This window comes from Galeopterus variegatus, unplaced genomic scaffold (assembly GCF_000696425.1).
Source record: "Galeopterus variegatus unplaced genomic scaffold, G_variegatus-3.0.2 Scaffold3029, whole genome shotgun sequence".
Taxonomy (NCBI): domain Eukaryota; kingdom Metazoa; phylum Chordata; class Mammalia; order Dermoptera; family Cynocephalidae; genus Galeopterus; species Galeopterus variegatus.
In genome coordinates, this window is record NW_007729140.1 from 195,492 (window position 1) to 216,692 (window position 21,201).

The window sequence follows — 21,201 nt, forward strand, 5'->3', positions numbered from 1 at the left end:
CCCTCCTCCTCCTCCCACCCCCCCCTTGCTCTTGCTTTTTGCTCTTGCTCTAGCTCTCTCTCTGGCCTTGGAGAGGAGAGCCAGTGTTCTCTTATCTCTTCTTTAGCTTCTCTGCTGTCAGGTTGCAGCCCATTTTACTACTTTTAATATCTGTGTATATCATCTATGCCGCTTCTAATAATACAGTTACAATTTATTGAAGGCATATTATGTGCTGGGGACTGTTCCACACACTTTTGTCTGAGCCATTATTCCCATCACTACTTTCATGCACTGTTAATGATTTTTTTCCTCCACTGTTATCACCATCATAATTCAGTTGCTGCTGCTACCACTTCCTTAGTCTTATCTTTTTTTAACCATTGATACTTTTTTTATTTTTGTTGCTCTTGTCTCCTGTTGTTTTTTTCTGTGACTGTTGGCTTTTGCTAAAAATTGTTGGCCTCTATGATAGACCTTATAAGACAGTGTTTTTTCTGTGTGGCAAACAAGCCAATTTTGGTGTATCATTTGTAAGTCTCCCAGTTTTTCAGCCTTTCTTTGTTATATTCTGTTGCAGCTGCAATGATGTCAATTTCCTTCAAAACCTTGTGTGTGTGAAGAGAAATGGGAGTTTTCCTTTTTTCTTCCTTTCTTCCTCTCTTCCTTCTTTTCTTTTCCTTTTCTTCTTTCTTTCCCTTCTCTCCTTTCTTTCTTTCTTAAGGGAGTTGGAATAAAGAGTATTTTTTTGATGCCTCAAAATTTTAGAAGGCAGGTTGGCAGATAGCTGAGATGGTGTTAAAAATATGCTAGGAAAGAGCTGTCTGTCTACAATTAACATCCTTCATATGTTGCTCTAATTATAATAAAATTCAGAAAATATCACTTTATTGATATAATATGTAATTTAAATCACTGTTGAGGTCTTAGCCTAAAGAGAAATTGTAATATTGAAATTATGGTTTTTAAATTCACATGCCATTCATAATCTATAGTACGGTGGTAGTTAGCGAGTCTAGTGCTTTATGCCAAAAGATGAATCAGTTTTATAAAGATATTAATGTAAAGGTAAATTAATTTCTATAAGCCAAGAGGTTTTTATATGCTGATATACATGCATTTATAAAATCTTATTTTAGCAAATCACATTTGTTGGCATTGTGACATATGCCAAAATCTAAGAACAGAGAAAGTTCAACTTTCAAAAGCATTTATTAAACATCTGTTATGTGTGTACTGTTCTACCAGATACTGCAGAGATGTGAAGACGCAGAAAATACTGTGTCTATTTTTGTGTTCAGAAACTAGTTAAGAAAGCAAGAAGATACAATGTGGGCAGTAGCTTAAGGACAAGTACAATACAATATGTAAGTAGGCATATATCAGTGTGGTTTAGATTGTATTCATCAATGAAGGAGCAAAAGTAAGAGAAAGATCAGTGAGGGATGGAATTTAGTTAGAAAAGATTCGTGTTGGCTAATCTTGAGGAAGATCACGTTAATTTTGAACTAGATCTCATTTTGCCCTGGTAGTCATATAATTAGGCAAATATTTTAGTGCTAATTTAAGATTTGTCTGCTTTTTTATTCTCTGATTAATAGAAAAAGAAACTTGGCATAATAGTTCAAAGACAATAATTCTTTTTTTTTCCTGAATATTTGATGATAGAGCCATATCTTTTCATCGAAATCTATTTTTAGGGATGTAACAGCTGCTGCCTTTGTGATTTAGTGTTGAACTAAATTCCAGTATATACTGGTGATTAACCTCAAAATGATCTCATTGAATTGATATTTCTGGTAACAACTGTTTTGAACCAGATTCTGCAGGTAATGGATCATTCTTTTGTAGAGGATATCTGTGTTAATGTTTTTGTTATTTTACCATCACTTCTGACTTAATACTTAGAAATTCTGTATTTGGAAGGCAATTTGAGATCTTTTCAATAATAACATTTTATCTTTAATTTTCATGCTATTTATACCCCATCATTAGTGAAGAAAGTCATGCTTTTATAAACTGTTAACTTCTCGAATGTTTTAATAGGTTCGAATTGAACAAGTAATAGTTGCTGAACCTGGGGCAGTTTTATTATACAAAATTTCTAATCTCCTCAAATTTTACCACCATACAATAAGGTAAGTAGAGTGATGTAATGTGCTTGTTAAATCCCATGTCATATTTTTTCTTAGTTAGAGCACAATGTAAGATTTTTTTTGTTTTCACAGTAGAACCTCCACACCATGTGAATCATTACATGCATATTATACATGCTACACCTCGAGGTTTTCCTTTTCCCTTTCTTCTCTAAACGTAATTGTACACTGATAAATGCACGTATACATACAACTTATGTAACAATAAAAGTCTGTAACATATTTATTGAGTCTTCCCGCATTAGTAGAAGAGAGCCATGGCAACTGAAGCAACTATTTATTATACTCAAATAGTGCATAATGAGTGAAATGTCCTATTCTGGATGTAAATAACTTAAAGTCTTATTTAGCATATTAATTTACTATCAGTAATAAAACAGAACCATAGCTTTATTTTCTCCAAAAGCAACTTTATCTGATTAGGAGCCACTTGTCTTATCTAAAATGTGATCTTTGACTCCAAAGTTTGCATTCATTTTTCTTCGCATATTTCTGTTAGTGGTATACACTTAAGCTTTATTATAACACTATAAGAAAAAGTTATATGTGTAGTTATGTTAAACCATGCCTTTTCAAGCTATATTTTTGATAGTTTTCATATTTTTTCCTTAAAAAAATATTTAAAAATTACTTCTCTAGTATGCCAGTATCAGGAATAGTATACGAGCTGTTAAAATCTAACAGGGTTATAACTAACGTCTGTGAGAGATTCAGGGATCACTAGTTCACAGAGCACCAAAATATTATGGTAAGGATATTACCTACCCCTTAGTGACTGAGAGTAGCTAACCAAAACTTCGCAGCCAAGAAATGCATTTCTCATCTATTGGTAGATTTTCAAACAAAAGTAACAAGCCACAGACTACAAAACTGATCAGAGATATGATTTGGGTTAGCCTTTAACATTTTAGATATAAATTTATCATCATTGCCTGAGACTCAAAAGCAGTAAATTAATATCAGTTGTAATGTTATAGGCTTCCTAAAATAAGAGAATAGTAAATACTTAGGAAACACGAGGGCAGCTGAAAGCAGCTAGACATAGCAAATGCTGTGTTCTAAAAAGGTGATGGTAAGATAACTTTTTAAATTGTTTATTTAGTAATGTCTGTGATGATACTGCATGAAATTTGTTATTTAAAGATAATAATTCAGTTTCTAATGCAGAAAATGATAGAAATAAAATCATTTGATTCTGAAGTTGATAATAGGTTTTTTTAGGCTCTGAGAATTATAATTTTTCTATCTTTCAAGATAATGATATTGAGGATGGCAATTCAAATCTTTTGGTACATTTTTGCATGTACTTTTTCTACTTGTTCACATATTTCCTCACTTAGTCAATTAAAAAGTTGACTGTTTACTTGTCATTCATCTAGGTGCTCAGGAAATAGCAGTGAACAAAATTAGAGCTTAAACTTATGTTCTAATAGGGAGACAATGAAACAAGTATAAAATAGTAATTTTAGGTGGGGATAAGGGCACTGAAGATAAAGCAAGAGAAAAGAAATAGAAAGTTTAAGTAGTGACCATGTATGAGGAGGTTTATGTATGTGTCAATATTTTTGAAAGCCTTTTGGTAGAGGTGATATGTCAACAGAGACCTGAATAACGTGTAGAAATTGGGCATGGAAAGATACTGGAGAAGAGTGTCTTAGGCAGAGGTACACTCTGGTCCTGAAGCTAGGAAAAGCTTGCATTTTAGAGAATCAGAGGAATACTATTGGTTGAAGTATAGTGAACTGGAAGGAGTATGGGAAGATGAAATCAGAAAGTTAGAGGGAGGCCAGGTCATAGACGACTTTGTAGGCCATCATGAGGATTTAGATTTTATACTGAGTGGGTAGGGGAAGATATGAGAGGGTTTTGAGTGGCTTGAGCTGATTTATAATATAAGGTTACTCTGGGTACTGCGTGGATAATGTAGTGTAGTGAGGCTAAAGGGGAAACAAGGAAGGTATTTAGGAAGCAGTTTGTGGTTCTGAGCAGAGAAGATGAGTTAGAAGATGAGTAGTCTTGAAAGTGGTGAAAAGTAATTCACTCCGGAGATACTTTATATTCTAGAGCCAGTTTAGACGTGAGAACTAGAGGGAGTGAAATGAGAGGAGTCAAGGATGAATTCTTGTCTTTTGGTTTGAACAACTGGGTGAATGGTATTATTTGCTGAGATGGGGGATGTTGGAGAGGAACAGGTTAGTGGGGGTGGGTGGGTGAAGAGTTCAGTTCAGCTTTGGCCATGTCAGATTTGGTGGACCTATGAACATATGGTAGGAGATTTTGAGTGAGCAGCTAATACAGAGAGAAAGGGTTGAAACTAGGAAATTGGTAGTTTTCAGCATACAAATGGTAATTGAAGCCAAATCAAGTAATAGTGTAAGCATGTTGGGTAGAAATATGGAGTGAAATATCAGAAGGAAGCATTTATAAGTATCTGGACCAGTTACTGGTACCTAGTGAGTACTCAATAAATATTAAATTCTAGACCTGAGTAACTGCAAAATAAAGCTGATATCTCCAAATTTTTAAAATGAATGCAAATATATCTTGATATCTTTCTGAATTTTTTATTAAAGTATCAGTTTCTATTTGCATTCATTCAATTTACTTCCCCTGTTGCTTGATGTATACTTTTATTCAGAGGAATGATTGCTTTTATGGCATGCATAGGCATATATGGGAATTTCTTTCAATTTGGTGTTTGGTTTATGATATTTTTAACTGAAATATTTTTTGATTTTTGTTAAATATTTAGATACAGGTGTTATGGCTACCTGTTTAATAATTTGCTTGTATTTTGCTGTTTGCTTTATGCATTTCTTTTTTACTGATAATTTGCTTCGTTTTCATGAACTGTGTAAGAATTCGTCAATTTATTTTAGTTTCAGAAAATATTGAAATATTTAGTATCAGTATTTGCTTTTATAATATATCACATGTGGTATATTATTTATCAGTAAATTTGCTGTGTTTTTAGCTTACTGTTTACCATTAATTATTAATGCCATTATATTTATCTTCAGCAATCTAAATTTTTTTAGGCATAGTAAGATGTTATTGTGCCTTTAGAAATTATGATTTCGTACTGGATTAAAGCATATTTTTACATCAAAAAAAAGTTTTCCTTTATGAAATTTTTGAATCATTTTCAGTACATGAATTAGGAGAATAAAATAGAGAATTATTTTATATACATACTTGTCTTAGATCCTGGTAAAAATGGGAAATCCTCTTGGATGGATCTAAGAAATATCCTTGTAATATCAAATTGAAGATTATGGAATGTACTAATGTAATTATTTCAAAACATTATCAGAATTTTTATAATTAGTCTAAATATATTGCTATTTAGGCAACTGTATAAAAAAAAGAGAAACTATATAATTTATAAGTATGTTATTTTTTTGGTGGCTTGCCAGTATGGGGATCTGAAAACCCTTGACACCACAGTAACCAACTGAGCTAACTGGCTAGCCCCTATAGGTGTGTTATTAATATTATATAACAGTTTTAATTTTTAAAAATGACTCAGTATTTTTAAAACTTAAATATTTTATCAATAGACTATTGGAGAAATACCTTTCTTAAAATTAAAATTAGATCTTCTTGGATAATCAAGATATATGTTTACTGTAATAGAGGGAAAATAGAGTACAGGTTTATGTATTACAAATGTTTGTTCTAAACCCCAGTTTTACTAAAAAGAGATTGGAAAATACTGAAAACATAGTAGTTTTTATTTTTTCATTGTCTAACTCAAAAGAAAAAGACCCTGACATTTTTATGTGAAACTGGAGTAATTGTTTTAAATTCACAGGTTGTATTCTACATAAAAACTATCATTTAAATCCAGATTTTTTAAAAGCAGTATACTCAGTTAAAGAACGGAATCGTTTCAGCTTCTACTTTGCAACCTGAAATATTCTTTGTTTTTAGTGGCATTGTTGGAAATAGTGCAACTACATTATTGACTACCATTGAAGAAATGCATTTGCTAAGCAAAAAAATATTCTTCAATAGCCTGAGTCTTCATGCAAGTAAATTAATGGACAAGGTATGTTTGAAAAATGTAATTCTTAAACTGTGAATGTGAATCTTTCACATTTCAGATACTGTCTTAATGTTTTTACCTTGGCTGTTGATTTTTTTCTCATTCCATACAGTGTTCTTTTGAGTTCTTTTTATGAACAACAAAGTTCATTTTGAGATGGCTTACTGGACCTATGTTTATAGTCTGTGTTCCTGGAACAGTATAACATTGAGTCGTAACTGGAGATAGAATCTCAAGCCCTAGTTTTATACCATTTTTCTGTGACGAAAAATAAAGCAAATTTAATATATTTGTTGGGGGGGGGGCTAAGATGACATACAGATTTGAAAACTGGAACTTTTACAAAACCTTTTTTCTAAACATTTATATTTTTACTCTCTGATGTTACAGATTTGTCCTTATAAAATTTATGCTCCTCTGAGTTATACATATACTGTAATTATTTTTGAAAACAAACAAGGAAAAACACCCCACAGAAAACAAACAACAAAAACCTTAGAGTCCTATGAGATCTAATATTTTAAATTGAGAAGGGTATTGTGGCAGGACCTTAAGGAATGGCTTTACAATTATCAAATCCTTCTTTATTTTCGTTTCATTATTTAAAAGATTTTTTTATTGCAACATGTTGATTATACATATTTGTGAGGTACAGAGTTATATTTTAACACATGTATACAATGTGTGATGATCAAATCAGAGTAATTAGCCATATTCATCACTGCAAAACTTAAAAATTTCTTGTGATGAGGACATCTCCTCTTTTTTAGCCATTTGATAACTTGCAGGTAATTATTTTAATTATAGATTCCTAGCTCAACTGTATACCAGTAGAACTTATTTTTTCTATTTAGCTGTTTTGTATCCATTAACCAACCTCTCACTGTGTCCCCAACCCCTTCCCTTTTCCTTCCTCCAGGAAGCTTAGTTCTGTTCTCTCATTCTGAAAGTTAAAATTCTTCTTCTTAATCTTTGTTTATTTATTTATTTATTTATGTTTAGCTCCCACTTATGAGTGAGTACATGTATATTTCTCTTTCTGTGCCTGGCTTATTTCACTTAACGTAATTTCTCCAAGCTCGTCCATGCTTCTGTGAATGGCAAAATTTCATTCTTTTTTATGGTTGAGTCATATTCCATTGTGTACATATACTACATTTTCTTTATCCTGTCATCCACTGATGGACATTTAGGTTGATTTCATATCTTGGCTATTATTAATAAAGCTGTGATAACCATGAGAATGCAAGCATCTTTTCAACATGATTTCCATTCCTTTGGATATATACCAGTGTGGGATTGCTGTATTGTATTGTAGTTCTATCTGTAGTTGTTTAAGAAACTTCCATACTGTGTTCTATTTTTGTTTCATTATTAAGCACTCGATTTTTTTGAGGATGCATCACAATCACCATGCTGGCTTTTTTTTTTTTTTTTTATTGTACTGCTCTGTCTAATAAGCTGGCTATGTTAGGTACAGATTTTGTCATATAATATGGAATAGTCAGTAGCAATCCAATCCAGAGTTCACTAACAATTAATTCTGCTTATATTTGTTTATATGAGTTTTAATCTAAACAGAATTCTTCTAAAATCATTCACAAATGATAACAGACATTGAACATGAACAAATACGTGCTAGCTGATGAGAGTACAGGCCAAACACTCAAGGTCTGTTGACCTCAGATTGCTTCCCCTTTAGTGGAAAATGGTAAAATGAATCAGTCATTACTATAGAGTCAAGTTTTATGAAAGATGTGTACCTAGGATGCTATGCTAGAACAAAAGGAGGAGTTTATGTAGATTTCTACATATACTCCTTTACAGAGAAGAAGCTTTATAAGAGAGGGAGATAGTAGAGTTGAACTTGGAAGGACATGTAGAATTTAGGTAGGTGAAGAAGGGGGTGAAAAAGGTTATCCTAAGTAGAAGAAACAAATAGAATATGCCAGAACACAAGCTATGAATCACCAATAAACAGATTTTTCATTTTCTGTTGGAAAAAAGCACTTGGAAAGTGGTATGTTATATATGGATAGGAGGGAGACCAGGTTGGAGACAGGGAAATTATGGGAGTATTGAGTCAGTTTTGTAAAAATACATGATCTAAGGGAGAGACTGTGGAAATAGCCACGAAGGGATAGATTCTTAAGGGGTAAAGGTAAAATCTTCAAACTTGGTGACTGATTGAATGTGCATAAGTGAGAAGGAAGAGTCTAGAATAATTTGTAGGCTAATTAAAAATATTTAGAATACAGAAAGAGGATAAAGTTTGGGAGATAAAGATAATGATATTGTCTAAGCTAAGTTGAGTCTGAGGTACCTATGGGATATCCCTCTGGAATCTGTCTAATCTAGAAGGGAGCTATGCATTTGGGTTTAGAGAGTTTTGCGTATGAGGTAGTTGAATCCATGGGTTTGGATGAGGTCACTAGGAATCATTTTTTAAAAGAGTAGAACTATCAGGACACAGTCTTGGGAAACACTGACATTTAAGAGAAGAAAAAAAGTCAACAGTATGATTCTGAGAGAAGATTGCGAGAGAGGCAGGAGAAAATGAGGAGAGGGTTTTATCTGAAGAGCCAAGAGAATAGAGTTTCAAGATGGAGGGCATGGTTAATAACGGCAGATGCTACATGAAAAGTGACACTAAAAGAAAGACAGTGGGGTTATCTTTGGCAGTAAGTAGATGATCAATGGCTTTACTGAATAATTTTAGTCCTGCTAAGGGGGTAGGAGCCAGACAGCAGTGTGGGGAAAAGCACATCGATAAGCATATTACCCAAAGCTGCACCAGATGGAAACCATACAGGACTCAAAACTGAAAATAAAACATACTAGGTCCTCATATTAAGGTATCTGAGAGACAACAATAAAACTATGATAAGTAGGAAGAATGGAATTAAATTTTTGTGATAAATTAGAAAACAATTATTTCTTGAATAGGTCAACAGAAGTGACAAACTTACAGCAAGTCTAATCAAGGAAAAAATATTTAAAATTATAACAAGAAATAAGAGACAATCCACAGATGAGGATTAAAACTTCTTAGTCCCATATGCAATTTTATGCTAAAATAATCTGGAAATCTGAATTATAAGAATGATTTTTAAGGCGATATAAATTGATAAAAGTGAGTCAAAAAGTGGAACACTTAAATGTACCGAGGGACTGAAGAAAAGTTATTAAAGAACATGTTGCTAGGTCTAGTTAAAGTTACATAGAGAGCTTCATTCATACCTATGAGAAACAGATAATTCTCCAAAACTCAGAAAAAATATGGAAAGCTTCCCAGTTTTTTTTTTTTTTAGGTGGTATAACACTTATATGAAAGCCTTCTAGTAATAGTAAAGTAATGAAAACCACAAATCATTCATTTATAAATGCTTTCTAAAATGTACCATCAGGTCAAATACAGCATTTATATTAAAACCAGATATGATTTATTCCATGAATACAAGAATGTTTCAGTGTTAGGAAAGATATTAAATGTTTCCGTGTTAAGAAATATATTAAATGAGTATATAAAAATATATTAAATTCTATATCCTAATGATACTTAATCAAATTGTTGGTGGAAAAAATCTTAGTAAATGAGTAATTGAAGAATACTTCCTTAACCATGTAAAGATATACAAAACTAATAGCCAACATCATAATTAACATAAAATTACTAGTGATATACATACTCCTATTTAAGTGAAGAATGACAATTCTTGCCAATACGTTTAAATAATAGCTATGGTGGAAAGACCATATGGAGAAATGAGATTTAAATATTTCACAGGAGGAAACATTAGGTGATTTATGGATGCTATGATTGTCTACTATGAAAACCCAAGAAAATCAACTGAAAAGCCGTAAAACCAAAAAATGAATTTTAGTAAGGTAGTTGGTGAAAAGATCAATATACGAAAATAATTTTCCTATGTGCCAGCTCACGAGGAGCTCAGTAAATACTAGTTACATGAATGACTTGTACAGTTCATTTTCTGCTAGCTAGCCTATATTCCATCATAATCCTGCCATTACCTTTAAATCTCTTGCACCCTTGTCATTTTACCACACTCACTTTGCAAACCACCCTGGGCTAATTCAGTTTTTCCAATTTCTCCTTTGTATGCTATGACTGCTGAGCATCGCTAAAGAAAATTGTATAACCACACAGACTGGAGTCACTAAAATTCCTCTCCAACATCCACACAGTCCTCCATGATGTCCAGCAGATGCTGCATGTCCTTAGGCAGGCAGTAACTTACTTTGACCTGTTTCCTCAAATCTGCCATATTGCCTCCTTCCGAAAGTGCTAAAACTGGATAATGGGCATTTTAAAAAAGTCTTTGCCGTTATGATGAGCAAAAAGTGTTATCTCATCTTTTCTCGTTTGGATTTTTGTGATTCTAGTGAGAATGAACTTTTTAAAAATTGTTTATTGGCTCTTTGTGAATTGCTTGTTCAGTCCTTGCCACTTTCCTACTGAGTTGTATCTCGTTCTTGTTAATTTCTGGTGTTCTTTATACACTAAGAATATTAACTCTCATATACATATTATAAATATTTTCTCCAAGTTATCATTTGCCTTTTAAATTTGCCTATACTATTTTGAGATGAATAAATTTTTAATTTTTGCATAGTGAAATCTAAGCGTTGTTTTTCTTTATAGTTTCTTCCTTGGGAACATGCCATGCTTGAAAACATCCCCACAAGCAAATGCATTTAGAATTTAATATATGATAAAGTTATCATCTATTAGTGGGAAAATTATAAATTATTTTAAAAATTAACTTAGATGTATGTTCTTAAGTATTTCTGTGCATTCACTCTTACATCAGATTTTTTAATCTACCTGAAGTTTACTTTTGTCCATGCAGAAAAGTCAGGATCTCATTTTTTCCCAAATAGTTACCCATTTATTTTGTTTTATTTTTCCTTGGGAGAATACTGAGTTCCTATATATTTTATTATTCACAAAAAGTTAAAATGAAAATTGTAAAAAATAGGAAAATATAATAGATAATAAAAGGCAGCTTTTAAGGATGGCATCTTCCAATTAAAACCCTGAATGGAATAGGGAAAAGCAGGAGCAGAAAGTAATTGTAATTTGAGTGTATTAAATACCACTCAGTACTGCAGCTTATGAGAGTTTATAGCAGTGAGTGGGTTCTGATCATTATTGTTTTTTTTGTTGTTATTATTAATAATTGTACCTTGAAATATTTTTCTCAGATATGTGCTGGGCCATATTTCGGTGTCTTTTAACATTAAATTGAGATTGGATTATGCTATTCTATACAACTTACATGTTGCATATATCTACAGCCATTTCAGGTTTCTTTAAAGAATATCTTCCTTTTGTCAAATTTTAATGTTCCATATTTTATATTAATTATAACTTTCCCTTATTCTGCTTCTTGTAAACCATTTCATTTCTTCTAAAAAGATTCTAGCCTTATGAAGAAAACAGTACTTATTGCAGAATGTTCTTCATTAGCAAAGCACCCAAGTGGAAATTTTTGTTAATAGAATTTTAAGTGGATATTAAAATTGTTAGGAATAATAGCTTTTAAAATAAAGATACAGCCAGAGAAATTTTTTCATATGACTTCTTTTGTACTTTCAAAAAGACATATTTGGGAGCTAATTCTTTATCTTGTATGAAAAAAAGAAAATTGGAGGACATAATTTTATTAAAAGATGTACCTTTTTTCCTAACAAAGCAGTTTGAAGCATTTGAGTATTCAAGTATGCATACTGCCTTATCCAGTTCTCCCAAAACATTCATAACTGCAAATCTAACAAAGTTTAAAGAGAATATGTATCTGTATTGCAAAAAACACAATGCTATATCAATTTAAACTAGAAAAACATTTTCTAAAATTCTTCTTACTATAGTAATAGTACAATTCTAATTTAAAAGGATATAGTCTGTCATAAGTGAAACCCATATCAAATTAATAGTAGTCAGGATTGATTTGCCCAGTCCTCTGAAAAAAAACCCTAAATGATCCTTTAAATACATTATAATTTTTAGGAGGTGGTTACTGATTAGAATCTCTTTTTTCTGCCCAAAGTGTAGTATGTGGACCGGCAGCTTGGGCATTACCCAAGAACTTATTAGACATGCACATATCTCAGGCCCTGCTAGACCTGCTGAATCAAAATATGCATTTTAACAGGATACTCAGGACATTAATGTGCTCATTAAAGTTTGAGAAGTGCTGTTGTAGATGAATAGTTTGAGTTTTACCTTATTTCAAAAAGTTCGTGGAAAAATAGAATTAAAATGCAATCCGAATACTCCCAAGTTAAACCACTATCTGACTTCTATCTCCTGCTTTTTCTGCTATTTAGCTTCAAGTAAATAGATTGATACAGTGTGTACTCTTTTGGTCTGACTTTTTTCATTTAACGTATTTGTAAGATTCATTCATGTTGCATGTTCAGTAGTTTATTTTTTAATTGTTGTATAGTAATTCCATTATATAAATACACCACAATTTATTTACCCATTCTGTTATTGATGGGCATTTGGATTGTTTCTGGTTCTTAGACATTGCAAATAAAGCTGCTGTGAATATTCTTGTACATGTCTTTTGGTGGACATAAATTTTTATTACTGTTGTGTGTATATCCAGAAATGGAATATCTGGGTGAAAGGATTGATTAGCTGTAGTAGGTACTGCTGAGTATTTTCTCTATGTGGTTGTACCAGTTTACTCCACCAGAGATGGGTAGGAGTTTCAGTTGCTTCACATCCTCTCCAGCACATGATATTGTTAGTCTTTTTAATTTTAGCCATTGTGGAAGATATGTGGTGGTATCTCATTTGTCTGTAATTTGCATTTTTCTGAAGAGTAATGGTGTTGAACAGTTTTTTTTATATGTTTTTTGGCTGCTGGATATATTCTTTTGTTAGGTATTTTTTTGAAGTCTTTTCCCCAGTTTTCTATTGGACTGTATGTCTTTGTGTTACTGATTTGTAAGAGTTTTCAAAATTGTGCTTGGATACAAGTCCTTTATGGGGTAATAAGCATTACAAATGTTTGCTACCAGTTTTTGAATTGTCTTTTCACTCTCTTAGCAGTGTATTTTGATGAACAGAAATTCTTAATTTTAATTCAGTCCTGTATACTAATCTTTTATTTAGTGGTTAGTTCATTTTGTGTCCTCTTTAAGAAATCTTTGTCTATCCCAAGGCCATGAGGATATTCTCCCATATTTTCTTCTAAGAAGCTTGATTTATTTTAGCTTCAAATGTAGGTCTTTGATTCATCCCAAAATAATTTTTGAGCATGGCATGAGGTATGAGTCAAGGTTAATTTTTTTATTTCCATATACACATACACTTGATCCAGCACCATTTATTGTGAAGGCCATTCTTTCCCACTGAATTGTAGTAGAAACATCGTCATAAGTCACATGACCGTGTGCATTGCTTTGTTTTCTGTTTATTCTGTTGGTTTATTTGTCTTTCCTTGTACCGATAATACACTCTTTTAATCACTCTAAAGCTCTATATTATGCTTTGATATTTAGTAATATAAATCCTTCAGTCTCATTCTTAATCATGGCCATTTTAACTTGTGATTCAATATAGATTTTAGAATCAGCTTGTCAATTTTTAAAATAAAAAGCTTTCTGGAATTTTGATTGGGATTATGTTGCATGTATAGATCAATTTGGGATAAATTAACATTTTTAATGATACTGAGTTTTCCAATATATGAACATCGTACATCTCACCATGTATTTAATTCATTTTTTTGTTTCTCTCAGTAATCTTTTATAGTTTTCAGGCCATATACATCTTTTGTTAGATTTATTCCCAGACACTGAATGGTTTCTTGATACTGTTGCAGCTTATTCTACTTTTTAAATTTTATTTTCCATGTATTTATTATACAATAAAGTATATGCTTTATATATATAGTATATAGTGTATATATATAGTATATACAATAAAGTTGATTTTGAATGTTGATTTTGAATATTGACTCTATGTCCACACACCTTTAAGGCAATTGGTTTTTAAGTGCAAGGGTAAGTCACTGAAGATTAAAGGGTTTAATGACAGAGTCTGACCTTTTAAAATTTATTTTTAAAGCACTTTTAAAAGATCACTGTGGTTGGTGTATGAAGAATGGAAGGGGGAAGATGGGGAAATAAATTTGGAAGCAAGGAGACCACTTAGTAGACTGGAGTAGATCAGACAAAAGATGATAGAGACTTATTATGAAGATAGTGGTAGCATGGGAATAGTTTAGAGCAATTGCATTTGGAATGTATTTTAATGATATAGAGCTTGTTGGTAAATTAGGTGAGAGAAGTGAGAAAAAGAAAAATCAATGAATATTTCTGGGTCAGTGGTCTCATTTATTGGATAGCATTAATGCTTAAAATGTACATTAAAGCTTAGCAAATACTACCATTCATTTAATATTCATAAACCAAAAAGTGATAAATAGCTGTTGTTTTTGCCTTCTTTTATATTTAATATAAACTTAGAACTCTTTAGAAGTTTTTTTTTAGAAACAGGGTAGTGAAGACATCAGCTCTTTTTATTTTTTGGCGTTAGCTTTTGTTTTTAGCAAAATAAAAAGTTTAACTTACCACATAATAATTTCTGTCCTTTTAAAATATAAATTTACAAAACAATATATCTAATTTTACCTGTGCTTAGGATTATATTGGAGTCCATAAGTGGACTTCTGTTAATCTAAAATTGTTTGCATAATTTACCATGCGTTTATCTTTTTCTTGAAAAACTAATGATGGCTTCTATCAGGTTTTTAGATGTGTGGGTTACAAGGATATAAAATTAGCTAGCAAAATTTCAACATAACAAAACATTTAGGAAGGAAGGATGCTTCACATAAACTTGGAGAAGGCTCCATCTTAGTTGTAAGATATTGGGGCCATTAATTCTCATAGGGCTCAATGCAGTCATGGTCATAAGAAATAGCTGTTCACAGCACCTTATCATAGATTCTGTAGGATCTGTACAACATCCTCTTTGAAGAATATTAAATTAAAATTAATTTTACTTGAGAGATTTAAGTAAAAATATCACCTATGAAAATAACAGTAAACACAGTTTGGTATAGCCATTAAAAGCATGACCTTTGGAATCAGACTGTTTGGGTGAGAGTCCAAACTTTGCCCCTTCTAAGAACAGTGGGATCTTTGGCAAGTTATTTAATGTGTCTCTGCTTCAGTTTCCTCATAAATAAAATTTGATATTATTATTACCTTCCTTCTCCTTCTTATTAGTCTTATTTCTCTTTTGTAAAATTGGATTAATATTTACCTTAAGTTCATTAGGATTAAATGAAGTTAACAAAGTGCTTGGTACATTTTTTAGATTTTTTCCCTACATATTATAAAATCTGTTTGTTTTGAAAATAGGAATATAAAGGAAGATTAAAATGACTATTTAGAAGGGCCAGCCCATGGCTCACTTGGGAGAGTGATAACAATTGGGGTGCTGATAACACCAAGGCCAAGGGTTTGGATCCCTATGTAGGGATGGCCGGTTAGCTCACTTGGGAGAGCGTGGTGCTGACACCATCAAGTCAAGGGTTAAGATCCCCTTACTGGTCATCTTTTAATTAATTAATTAATTGATTGATTGATTGATTGATTGATTGATTAATTAATTAAAACATACAATTCTGTGGAATTAATTCAAATGCTGTGAGACCATCACCTCTATTTCCAAAACTTTTTTGTCATCCTCTGTACCCATTAAGCAATAACTTCCCATTATTCCTTCTCCCTAGTTTCTGGTAACCTCTAATTAACTGCAAAGAAGATTTTTTTAAAAGGTATACAGGTTCTCTATGCTGAAAATTGCAAGATGCTGTTGAAAGAAATCAAAGAGACATACTATGGTCATGAACTGGAAGACCTAACATAGTAAAGCAATAAATTCTGTCCAAATTGATCTATAGATTTAACACAATTTCTATAAAAACCTCATTAATATTTTCTGAAGACATAGATGGGCTTAATCTAAAATTTATAGGGGAAGGGAAAGAACCTAGAGTAGCCAAAACAATTTTGAAAAAGAATAAAGTGGAAAGAACATTGTGTTTAGCTCAGTTGGTCAGAGCATGGTGCTATACCACCAAGGTCAAGGGTTTGGATCTCTGTACAGGCCAGCTGCCAAAAAACACAAACAAAAGAATAAAGTGGGAGAAATCCTTCCTGATATTAAGGCTATAGTAATCAAGACAGTAAGGTACAGGCAGAGAGACAGATATGTAGATCAATGGAACAGATCAAAAATCCCAGAAAAAGACTTACACAAATATGTCCAACTGACTTTTGACAAGGGTACAAAAATATTTTAATGGAGGAGCAGCCTTTTCAACAAATGGTCTGGAACAAGTGGATATCCATAGGCCAAAAGATGAACCTCAACCTAAACCTTGTACCTTACACAAAAATTAACTCAAAATGGATCACAGATTTCAATGTAAAACATAAAACTTTCAGGAAAAAACAGAAAATCTTTAGGATCTAGGACTAGGCAAAGAGTTCTTAGATTTGATCCCAAACAGCAATTCATATAAGGAAAAGTAATGATTTCTTGGAGTAATATATGGCCATGTTTACAACAAAGTTTACCTGCCTGAACAGGTACTTGTATGCACTAGCTTTAGATATTCTGCACTGTGTTATGTGTGGCCAACTTCAGGTTACACCTCTAGTTAAGATTTCTGAGAGTTTGAGATCATGACAAAAATGGAAGAAAAGGTCAAACGTAGAACAGAATAAGAAAGAAGGTAATCTTTATTTGTAGGGCAAACATTCAAATTTTCTTCAATTTTTTTTTATCAATATGTAAGATTTCCATAAATAGCTCAAGTCCTGGCCCAAGCAACAGTGATATTATTAATACCTCCTCCTCCCAGTCACATATATCACTCTGAGGATACATCTGCCACTTACCTGCTCGTGCTGACTGGTTTTCAGGGAAGTAGGGTGTGAATAAATAGGGATTTGCTACACAGCTTAAAGCTTTTGGTAGTTTCTGTATTGTGATTATGTTTTACTTGAAGTTCATAAGGTTTATTTCGTTTGCTTTTTAATGGTGGCTACTACTTGTTAGAAATTCTCTGAATCACAAAGCCCACTTAGTTCTAGTGTTTGGGCTCCAAACTGGTAAAGTTATTTTTACTATGGTAAAGAAGATGTCTTCCCTACAGGAGCTTATGGTCCCTATAAAGTAAGAACATGAATACGTTGGAAGGATTTCAAAAGAAATAGAGATAGACTTTTTTCTTATAAGGTTTAACCATTAAAAACATATTTTACTCAATCAGATGAAATTAAATTGAAGTGATGGAAGAATATTAATGAGATATTCCTCCTCTTTAGATTTTCTTTCTGTTATTCTACTACAGAATTGTACAGTCATAAATCTTGTTTATCTGATCAGCTGCCATAATTTTTACTTTGCATTAGAAATTAATGGTCAGTGGTTCTGACCTATTGCTGATCTGAAGATGGGTATAAAAGCACTTTGTGGAATGGCAGTTTTGTTGAATGACAAGTAGCAGTCAGTTGTATCATTTGCCATTGACTCTTAACTATGGCAAGGTGTGATGTTTGCTTTAAGTTTACACAGCTCTTATTAAAGAGCTTAATTCAAGGGGATTAGAAAGAAATTTCCTTTCAACTTTCTCTCATTGGTGCTTAAGATTTATATTATCAGACTTCTGTTTTGATTGGCAGTTGAAAATCTCTTGCATTAATTTTTGAAAGATATTTTTAGTTATTTTTGCTTCCAAAAGATCCTATATAATTTATAACTTAGAAGGGAAAATTATATATTAAACATTTAGGATCTTAATCATACAGTGTGTATAGTTGTACTTGAGTTCTGCTTTCCATCTAGCTTCCCTGGAGGGTTTGTTAGATTCCTGGTTATTTTTTCTATGTATGAATGGTATTGGAGAGTTAAGACAAACACACGCGCGCGCATATGCGCGCTCTGGTTTATGTGTCTAACTTTTTCTAAACTATTGCTACTAGAATGCTAGCAAATCTTACAGATTTGTACTTAGCTAAAGATTCCACTGAATAATTTTTATATGAGTATTTTCTGTTCAATTTGACTTATGTGTATGCATGCATGTATATGTAATATGTTTAAATTTTTAATATTATGAATACATTGATTTTTATTAAATAGGTATATGTTTATTTTAAAACACATGGAAACACAAAGAAGAAAATAATATTTATATCCTGTCACCCTGAATTAACTGTTATTAACAACTTGGCATATTTCATTAAGTTTTTAGGGGACATCCCGCTGATGTCATTTATGCATTAACTTTTATACATGAAATGTTCTTGTAATAAATCCTGATATTTTAAAATTCTTATGCTTTTCTTTCTACCTGACACAAGACTATAGTCTCTAACATGGACTTCTAAGTATCAATTTTTGTTTCATTTACAAAATCTGAGTATATATTAACATTATAATAAGTACTCTGAAATATGTTTTTGTTTTTTTTTTTAAATTCAGAGGCACCTCTTCTTGGGTTATCATGGTGCCACCAAATAGGGATCATGTCCTTGACATATTTTCCAATTAGTAAGTGCTAGACACTCTACTCAGCTGTTTAGATGCAACAATCCTATTTAATCGTTACAGTATCCATTCGAAGCTCTGAGAAGTAAATACCTTTCCCAAGGTTATACAACTATTAAGTGGTAGATTCAGGATTTGAACTTAATTTAACTCCAGAGCCCAAGATTTTAATGGTAATGTTATATAAACTGTTTCTATGAAGTGATTTTCAAAGTGGCCCATGGTCTAGCCTCCTGAGACTTTCCTGGGTGCTTATTGAAAGATAATTTCCTGGACCCCTAACATATACATATCGAACCAAGTTCTCTGAGATCTGGGCCTGAGAGTGGGTGATGTTTCTCAGTCATATTATTGTTGGGATAGTGCTGGTCTATGGATTGCTTTTTTCTTATGATTTGGGCTAAAAACCACAACAAAACAGTAGGCAATTTCAAATATATATCAAAATATAATTCTGCAGTTCAAACAAACAGTAACATTTGCCATTAATTTTTGAATTTTAGAGTACAAAATGACATTAATTCTAAGATAATCTGACAAAGAATTTTGTCATGTTCTGTTGTGATTAGTATAATTCAAAATAAGCTGTTGATACATTACAGATGTTTTAATATGTGAGCCAATGCTTTATACGTTTTATATGTATTGTTTTACTATGAACTGGCATTGATACATTAAAATTTAGTGGAAAAATATAAGCAGAGGATATACTATCCTTTATTTTAGGTTGAACTCCCACCACCTGATCTTGGACCAAGTTCTGCACTAAATCAGACACTCATGTTGCTACGTGAAGTTTTGGCATCTCATGATTCTTCAGTTGTACCATTAGATGCTCGCCAAGCTGATTTTGTGCAGGTACATTGTAAATTCACTTTTAGTGAATTCTTTTTGCTCCTGTATTGTATATTCTTTTTAAATTCTGACATTTTGTAACCAACATATTTTGATAATCCCTTTCTGATTGTAAATCTTTCTTCAAATACTAAACCTGTTAATCTTTCTTCAAATACTAAACCAGTTATTGTTTTTAATTTAAAAAGTATTGATTCATTGATGCCCAGTTTTTAAACTATATGACTATTATTTTATTTTTATTTTTCTTGTGTGTTTCTATAAGTTGGCTCCATTCTAATTTGGCATTAATTCTGAAGTGCCATTAACTCAGAATGATATCACTGATTGGGAAATAAATAATTAATTTTATCTTTAATTTGTAGGTTTTATCATGTGTCTTGGATCCTCTCCTCCAGATGTGTACTATATCAGCCATCAATTTAGGCACAGCTGACATGGCCACTTTCATGGTCAATTCACTATATATGATGAAGACAACGTTAGCTTTATTTGAATTTACTGACAAACGTCTGGAAATGCTACAGTTTCAGGTAAATGTTATATACAATGACTATTCAAAGTGATGGAATCTTTTTTCTCTATATGATAGCTTTAAGTCACTGATTTTGACTAATTTCAGTGACCTAATTGCTGTAAATTCCTTGATGTAGTCTGAGGAAAGGACACACACACACACACACACACACACACACACACTCTCTCTCTCTCTCTCTCTCTCTCTCTCTCTCTCTCTCTCTCTCTCTCTCTCTCTCTGTCTCTCTCTCTCTGTCTCCTCTCTCTCAGTATTTCAGTTTGCAGCTTTGGAGAAATCAGAGTATGTAATGGTTAGGGTATTTGGTTCAGACCATAGTATGTGATGGTAGAATGAATTTTCCAATTAATTTGAACAGTTATTGTGTATGCATATTTCAGTTTCTGAATTGTGAATAGTATGTCATCTTTTTCAAGCTGTGAAGCTACTGCAGAATATGTTACAGAGGACAGGTATATTTTTATCTATGTGTAAAGCAGTGTTAGGTGAAACATTTCAGTTTATTATACCATTCACTCTAGTTCTATAACCAAATGGTATCACTTTAAGAGTCTATTGATGACTTAAACAAAACCATTTGCAAAATTTACTAGGGTTTCAGTTTTAAACAGTGGTTTTTGGTAGATATGATTTTTAAAAAAAAACTCTGAATGTTCTGTTATCACAAGTATATAAACAATTTGGCAGTGGGTTTAGTAAAATTTCATTTGTTAAGTTTCGGGCTTTTCTGAGGAATAAGTTTTAATACATCTAAATGTATGATATTTTCTAATTTCTAATTACTTCTTTTAAAAGAAATATATCACAATTATCCATATTCATGGTTTAAAGTCAAATAATTGTACGGTTTGTTATGAAAAGCCACATTGTACCATCCCCTACACCTTAACATTTTCTTCTCGTTTCTCTCTAAAAAAGCAACCTCTATCAATTCTTATAGCTGCTTCTTTTGTGTATTTTTATTTGTGACTTTAAATGCTTTTGTATTTTGCTACTTACACATTGTTTTAGTTTGAGGTCT

At 32.1% G+C, this 21,201-nt stretch overlaps 1 protein-coding gene across 1 annotated transcript in view; it reads left to right on the forward strand.

Moving 5' to 3' along the window:
- Nucleotides 1–21,201, forward strand: part of COG6 (component of oligomeric golgi complex 6) — an 86,491-nt gene that overhangs the window by 44,565 nt on the left and 20,725 nt on the right. The window contains exons 12-15 of the mRNA XM_008583758.1: nucleotides 2,026–2,117; nucleotides 6,069–6,186; nucleotides 19,517–19,648; nucleotides 20,011–20,178. Coding sequence (XP_008581980.1) covers nucleotides 2,026–2,117; nucleotides 6,069–6,186; nucleotides 19,517–19,648; nucleotides 20,011–20,178 — 510 coding nt within the window. The remainder of the gene's footprint in view (nucleotides 1–2,025; nucleotides 2,118–6,068; nucleotides 6,187–19,516; nucleotides 19,649–20,010; nucleotides 20,179–21,201) is intronic.